Source organism: Punica granatum, chromosome 6, assembly GCF_007655135.1.
Source record: "Punica granatum isolate Tunisia-2019 chromosome 6, ASM765513v2, whole genome shotgun sequence".
NCBI lineage: Eukaryota > Viridiplantae > Streptophyta > Magnoliopsida > Myrtales > Lythraceae > Punica > Punica granatum.
The window spans coordinates 9,355,084-9,363,398 of NC_045132.1; the positions used below are offsets into that span (position 1 = coordinate 9,355,084).

Here is an 8,315-nt window from a genome sequence, read left to right on the forward strand (position 1 = left end):
GTCTAAGGACTACATGCATTAATACGATTCAGATAACATTCATTGACATTGGTAAATTACGGTATGAATATTATATGCACGTCACGTTTGACTACTTATCATATAAGCATCCATATGTCTGTCCTAATAACAGTTATCAGATAGCATGAAACTCACTATTCCTTCTTCATTAGTATATGTATACAAATCATGGATATAGACAAATTGACAATATAGCTGAAGAAATAATGTCCAATTTAGTCTTCTATGATCGTGAACAGTTTAAAGATATTCTTACCGAATTACTCTGTCACTCATATTTTTAACTCTTTAGGAATGAAGCATTCAAAATATCTTAAGTATTTTATTCTAATAAACATAGACAATATACGAATAATAAAATAAACTTTATTGTCATTTAAAAGAATTATCCAAATATATAAACCAGACTCTAGAGCATATCACTAACATGATTATGTTTACCGATCGACCAAAGCACTCCTGATAAGCATATTGTTGCCTCTAAATCCAATAGAGGCGGCAAAAGTGACATGCATATCAAGGTTAAATAATGCCACATTTTGTGCCTCCATTCATTTGGGCAGTAGCGTTAGCAATGATTGAAAAATGTGCAAAACATGACTACATAAATTACCTGGGAAAACCCCCAGTCATTCGGATATAATCAAGAGTTCCCTTGAGTCCATACTTGGAGACTGCACGGTGCACCATTCGAAATCCATCTCCATAGGTTGGATCGCGGTTTAGCTCCATCATACGCTTCAGATGGTGTGCAAGTTTCTCCTCAAAGACGTCCCGAGAAGACGAAATGTACTCACTTCGAGACATGGCATGGATCTCTGTATCCAACCATATATGGGCCATAACTTCGCAGAGACCCTCATGAATCTTACCACTTTCATTGCCCAGATAGCCAAGCTCGCAACGCCGGCGAATATTTAAATAAGAACCTGTCAAGAGAATGAAATCATTATATGATATTGAAAAGCATAGATCCATTCACAAAAAAAAAAAATTGACATAAGAATACCGTGGAGTGCAAGCCACGCATGCATCATCTCATGGGCAAGGTTCATACCCGTATATAACCTGGCATTAAAGAAGTTTTAAGTAATCGACACGTTACAAGTGAATGGTGTTTGTACTAAGGAATGACGTACGAGTTGGGAATGATTCATGTCATAGACCAAAAGATCGATATCGCCATTACCTGGGGGTGTCCCTCAAAACCTTTATGTCTACCACCTCTTTATAACTGACGAGTTTATGTGGCTCTGTTACGATTTCAGTCAGCTCGTTGCCAGGTCCAAACACTGGGGTCGAGATGATCTGATGTTTAAATTACATATTTAGTCGGAAAAAAGAGTTCACTGCAATTTCTTTTTCCTTGATATTACACACTCTAAGTATAAATTTTCGATTGCTCAAATATACGAGTACATAGAAAAGAAGTCAGACCGTTTGAAGAGGCAGTTCAAATGACCTTGTCAACCCCACACACTTTCCCGGTCCATTCTCCTATGTATGTCCCGGCAAAAGGAGGGAAAAAAAATGGTGATCGTCAATGTAAATCACAAAAATAACTTTCCGAGGAATATTTATCAAAATAAGTGCGATATAAGCACCACATGTAAGCGTTGATAAACCACATATCTAATTGCCTTATGCAAGAAATATTAAATTCAATATATATATATATGGATAATAAATAAATACATCATGCTTTATCTAAGAATGTCAATTTTTTAAATTACACGACTCTCATCATCTTAAAATCTCATGGAATCTCACCGTGTATATTTTTGCACTTACATTCAGGGCTTTGAGGTCAACCAATTTGAATGGAATCTCCTGCTCCACTTTCATGTCTAATCCCTCGTAAAAATTTTGTATTTCGACAATAAGAGGCTGGCATTCACTTAGACTCGTAATTGCCGACCTTTGACAGTCTGAACATATTCTCCTACCATCACTGAGCCAAGAATATTCAGCTCCAAATGGCTGCATCCATATGAATATTAATAAGAATATACATTATATATATACATATATGAAACATAGATTCTGCATCCATCTAGCTTAAATTTTTAGGTTGTTATATGTGTCCATCTATGGTTTCCATCGTGATATCTTATACAATAATACCAAAGTAGGTTTTGGAGCATGTGCAGAGAAGTTCGTATCACGCCAGACTCGAAATGCGTTAATGATTAGTTTGCATCTCGTGCTAGCAGTGTCCCTCTAATACGGCAGTTGAAGAACTTCATACCTTACGGTCATTTGATATGAATTGGGTGTTTAAAGGCATGTTTTACCAAAACAAAAAACCAAAATGCGTAATGAAAAATTTATTTGATCGACTATCAATTAAATTTATTTTGGGATAGGCTCATCTTCCTGAAGACATAAAGTTCTACAAATAGCTGGCATACGTCTTACCTCTAGTCGGTTACAGGTAAAACATGTAGCAGTCCCATCGCGTCGATGCTTGATGCAGTACGTTTGGCCCCATATTGGTGATACTTCATATAGAGGACTGCCCGAAGAGTCTAGGCTTACCTGAAATGAAGGAGATAATATACTCTTATATATGCTTATTAAAATGAAACTTCAGAACATAACTGGGACTTTGTACATATGATAAACCCGAAGTAAAAATTTTGCGTAATTTGGAGTAACAGATATTAAGGAAGAAATGAGTGTTATGTTGCGTGTAAAAATATTCTTTGATGAATTGGTAACTTGAGAAGTTTTATGATGAGTTTTCGCTCAAACTTTTTGAACCTACGTTTAATTAATACGCCACTCACTTTCTATTTTGATTGCCCTTTACTCGCCCTCTTAGATGGAGCCGAAGATAGGTTTTTTTTTTTTCATTATAAAGCAGGCTCTTTGACCTATTACAATAAAATATAAATCCTAAATTATATAATTTTTCAAATTAATTGATTTTTTAAAATTATTATATTTTTTATGTTTGACCTTTATTTAGAGATTTAGTGATTTATGTTCTTAATTAAATTCTATTCTTTCTTATTTCTGAGGACTTTCTATTTTATTTTATTTTATTTTGTTATTTTTTAATTGTATTTTATATTTTTTGAATTTTTCTATTTTACGCATTTTATTTTATTTTTATGACCTTTTTGAAGTTTTATAAATTTCACTTTATTGTTTGAATATTTAGAGTGCCACATTACCTGAACGTTTGCCATGTGAGCAAAGTTAACAAAGAAATTGATGGATGGTGATTAGGGCGATTCTTGTATTTTTATGCAAAAGTAAACGTTAGATGTGAAAAAGAAAACATAAAATTCATGATTACTGTACTGACAGAATTAAACCTACTATATATATATATATACACACACACACATATATGAAACTGGGACAGAATTAAACCTACTATATATATATATATATACACACATATATGAAACTGGGTTTACTTTCACGAAATAATTCTGATCAATAATTTGTTAAGGTGACCCTCACTGGTTTCTTGCAAACATCACATTTTGGACAACGATGAATGTCATAATAGGACTCGATGCGAGGACGAGGCCAACTGGAATTCTCCTGAAGTTACATGTAGAAATAGTAAATTAGTCAGGACGTTGCATATTATCAAGGAAATTGAATGATAAAAAGTTCTCATCGGAGAAATCCCAAAATAAAAGGAATTATCTGGTTTAAGAGAATATTGGACCTCATAGTTTGCAAAAGGCAAATTAATTGTCTGGCCTTGAAAGCATCCTGAAGTAGGCCAGAAAGCGTTCGTGCAACTGAAACATTGCTCTTCATTAATCTCTTCATGGCATGTCACACAACTTCTGTGATGATAAGAACAAAATGCGTATTAATAATCAGCTGCAAGTTACCATCCGAAAAGAATATTACTAATCTGGCATTAGATTCTATTTTATCTTGTTTCTTCATCTATATCTATGTACAATTATAAAAGTTGAGGTAATTCTTCGGAACCTGCCATATGGGACGAACCCAACCTCCAGTTGCGTGACCCTCTGATTCACCACCAATAAAACTGAGAAGTGGTGGAAAATCACAGTGCCATATCATAGAAGTGCAAAAGCCAAAAATTAACTATGTAATCGAAAATCTAATGTCGGCAAATAATTTCAAGACTTGAAATTCATCAATTAATAATTTTCCAGCTATGCTCAGAATTCATGAAGTTTCTTTGACACATTTTATTATATTTTTAGATTTTATAATATCATTGTTTACTAGCTTGCGCAATGCACGAGCCAATACTTAACATAGTTTGATTAAATTTTTGTCCCGATCCTCACGAACCACCTGCAGATTGACCTCAATGATGAGTTACGACTTGTTTGGGACATATATCTTGCACTAAGTCTGGTAATCTGAAAACCCGAAAATGAGGACATAGATCGATCAAAAAAAAAAAAAGGAGTCACAATTTACATGACTGTTATCTTCGGCGATCTTGTTTGAGGTGGATCAATCAAAAAAGGAAGGAGTCACATTTTACGCGATTGTTATCGTCTGAGACCTTGCTTGAGGTGGTGGTGACGGGCATATCGTCCCCACTTCCCCTAGGGCGTGCGGCGTGCATTATGTGTTCTCTCTTTCTTCTTCTTCTTCTTTCCTTTTTTCCTAATTTCAGAATTTATTTTTCTAATTTTAAATTCTGAAAATGTCCAGTAAAAAAAATAGTATTGAATGATGGATCAAAAGTTCAAAACGGAAAAGTTTAGTTGCCAATATCATAACACTTAACATTTTTTCCTCTTAAATAACTTATTATTCTACCAAACAAGATTTGACCTAATTATTTAAGCATTTATTTCAATAAACACTTAAAAATCCGCATTGAATTTTCTCCATGTGAAATTTAGTTGAAACAAAGAGCGTCATAGTTATAATACAGTATAAAATAATATATTTTTATAATTAAAATACAGATACTTTGTCGAGGCTGACATTCTCTTTTGAAATCAAAAGGTTTGATACTTGATTCTTAGTATTGAAATTTTTCATGACCTTTTAATTTATTCTTATTATAATAAGTCCATGAGTCTCCCCTATATTGTTATAAAAAAAATCACCATGATTATTGTTTTTAATGGTTTTATTCTCTTTTTTTCCCACAAATTGGTGCTGATACCATGGGCAAAAGTATTTAAACTCTAGCAAATGCAATAGTTAATGACCATTGAGCAGCAATATATGCGGAAAGCTGTATAAAATAATTATCAGGGTCTACCTTATGACTTATATTCTTTTGTTACAATTAAATATGTTGTATCTGATTACAGACAAGGTTATGATCTCACTTGAATGATTATCGGTTGTCTTTACAGCGACTTAACTGGTGATTTTCGAAGTTGTTTATATGCAGCTTTTCCATCAACTCCCTAGCTGTGAAGAGTTGTTACCTCGATTTGACCATATAATGTTTGAATGATTTCATATAAAATGTATAACTTAACATCTAAATGGGTACAGAGCTATTGCTTCTAATGCTATTTTATTGTGATAAAAGCAGTTGACAGCATCTCCGCCAAGGCAACAACCGAAATTATTGATCTTTGGGAGCCAAGTGACAACCTGGAAGATGCATGGTTAACATGGGAACGTGGGTATACACATTACACGGCATGGACCCCTTGAAATATGTAACAACTTTTCTGCAAGATATGTGACAAGTACATGTGTTTTGACTTCTTATAACAAGGGATATTCAAAGTTCGCCAACTTGTGTGGGATTAAAACTCCGTTCTATTCTGACTTTGTATATATATATATATAATTAGATTATAATAATTGTATTGTTGAATTATGAGAAAAAGCGTGAAAAAATAATGAATAATTGAGAGAAAGTAATGATTGTACTGTTGAATTGTGGAAAAAAATAATGAACAGTTGAGAGAATTTAATATTAAAAATCGAATTGAATGGTTAAAAAATTGAAAAAAAATTGAAAAAAAATGAAAAAGTAATAATTGTGTTATTGAATTAAAAATAAGTGAAACCAAGTGAAATAGAGATCAAAATAAACTCTAAAATCAAAACCAAACAATGCAAAAATCTCACAAATCTGTCTCTCCCGTAATTCTACCCACAATTGTCTTCTTTCCCATCTCTCTCTCATGTATGGTCGAACACATAAAAAGAAAGACGACTCTTTCCTTGCGTGCAATGCCCCTTGGTTACTCTCGCGCAAATTTTATGCATGTACAATGTGCTCTATAATAATCTTTATTGATTCCAATTGATTTTTTCATTAATTTTTAATCTTATGACACAATTTCTTTATTGTTACAATTAGAGCTACCACTTTGTCTCTTTGAAACGTATAAACGATTAACAAATGTGGGATTTTCATATTTTTTAAGATGTCGCATATAATCAACTAATTGATGACCCCTAATAAAATTGCAGAAGTTTCAGAGAGGACAATTCTAAGATAGTTCAACATATTCAAATTTTAATGATTGAGTTGTATTTATATTTATATTTCCAATATTCTAGCATTATTATTAATATTATATACCAAAATAAATGGTATTTCTACACCCACTAGCTCTCGGGTCCTGGATCTACTCACGAACTACGTAAACATCCTACAAACGCACTAGATAGTTAAAAAGTCCAGTCCAAGTAGTTTGTGCATGTGACCCAATAAGAAGTATATTTTTATGCGACTTTACCTTGATTCGTACTTGAATTTTGACCAGAGGAGTCGTGCCACTAGAGCCAACAGAACCAGCCCTATTGAGTCGTGCTGTCTCAACTCATTACGTTATCATTTAATTATAATCTCAATTTCAGAATAATGTTAAAATTTCTTCAAACTTTGTTTTTCTTCTTTTCGGACAAGGTTGATTGAAGGTTTCAGTAGGGAATAGTTGCAGGGGAAAAAACGGAGCATAAAATAGCAAAATGATGAGCACCCAACCCAACTACCACTGATGTGGTCGGCGACCCCGATTTGGGGTGCTGGCCGCGGGCGAGGTCACACCGCTGGCCACCTCCTATTTGTCCACATGATTTTATTGTGTCATTTAATATTTCAGATGTACTTGGTCAGCTTCCATGAGCCGCATGACACCATTGACCTTAGGGTGTAATATGCCATGGCAGGGGTATGTCATTTATCACGTCACGTGGCGATCGGCCGGAATTTCAATCAATCACAGGTTATCTATGTCCTGCACAGCATCATTTGCCGCGTCACTCCTACATACCTTAGTCGATCATTAGAAAAGTTCAAATTCGCTCCTTACTATTGTAACTTCTTCTGTTTCTATTATTTCCCATCCCCTCTATTTCCTCAGTAGCCATGGCCGTCTCTTGCAATGAAAAAAAAAAAATGGAGATGCTAAAAGCAAAGAAGAATACCTCTGATTAGGAGAGTAAAAGGAGGGAGTGGGCTGGAATATGGTTGCCATAACATGCTGAGGACGACCTTCTAGACTCAAATTCTGTTGAAGCGCCAACGCTAGTCTTTCATCTTCGGCAAATTCCTCATTTTCATCCTCTGGATCACACTCTTCACCTATAAGTCCCAAACACAACCGTATGTCAGATTATACGCAATAGAAATACTAATTGGCAATCAATTTATCTCAAAAATGAACTCATAACAACATTAATCTTTGCTACCAATACTGCTCTACCTTCCTCACTGACTGCTTCTGACTGGGATCGGGTAGTCAAGCAATCTAGTTCTGCATTCTCAGAGTTTTCGGGTGAATCGTCCTGTGTACAGGTATATCTCTAGTCAACATGTAGAGACATTTCTTGGATTTAACATACCACGTATATATGCATAGATTTGTGAATGTACCTGCTACCTACCTCGGCATAATCCGCGTCCATTGTCGAGCTTCCGGTGTGGTCATGGCAGTTGCAGCGAGATTTCCTTTTAGATTTAGGAGAAGGACAAGAAGACGAACCTTTAAGAATCTTACTCAGCCAACCCATTATCTCAAATGGCTTCCGTCTTCGTCCAGAAATGTTCTATATACATATATATATTCACATACATACATGAAATGCACATACATATTGTGCCATGAAGGAAGGGAATATTATAATTAACATAGCACATGTACGTGGATGATGTTGACCACGGAGTCAACCATAGCACATGCCGCATAGACAGGGTTATGTATCAGTACTATAGTTAGGATGGATGATGAAAAGTTATCCTCCAAAGCTCTTTCGAGGATAGATGGATTTTTTCCCAGTAACAAAAAGCCCAACTTGAATGGTATTCTTGTATAATTAAGTGTTAAATTTCCTAAAAGCTTGAGTGATCACTA

The 8,315-nt window shown here is 34.6% G+C and overlaps 1 protein-coding gene across 1 annotated transcript; it reads right to left on the bottom strand.

Annotated features, from left to right (window-relative positions):
* Positions 1 to 379: 379 nt before the first annotated feature.
* LOC116211907 (protein DA1-related 1-like) lies at positions 380 to 7,974 on the bottom strand. Its single transcript, XM_031546447.1, has 11 exons — positions 7,849 to 7,974; positions 7,668 to 7,749; positions 7,390 to 7,546; positions 3,710 to 3,833; positions 3,496 to 3,579; positions 2,440 to 2,559; positions 1,813 to 2,001; positions 1,459 to 1,518; positions 1,211 to 1,329; positions 1,031 to 1,089; positions 380 to 950 (listed from the first exon to the last, which is right to left on the bottom strand). The coding sequence occupies exons 1-11, from the start codon at positions 7,972 to 7,974 to the stop codon at positions 631 to 633; spliced, it is 1,440 nt and encodes a 479-aa protein (XP_031402307.1). The 3' UTR covers positions 380 to 630.
* Between the last annotated feature and the right edge of the window lie 341 nt (positions 7,975 to 8,315).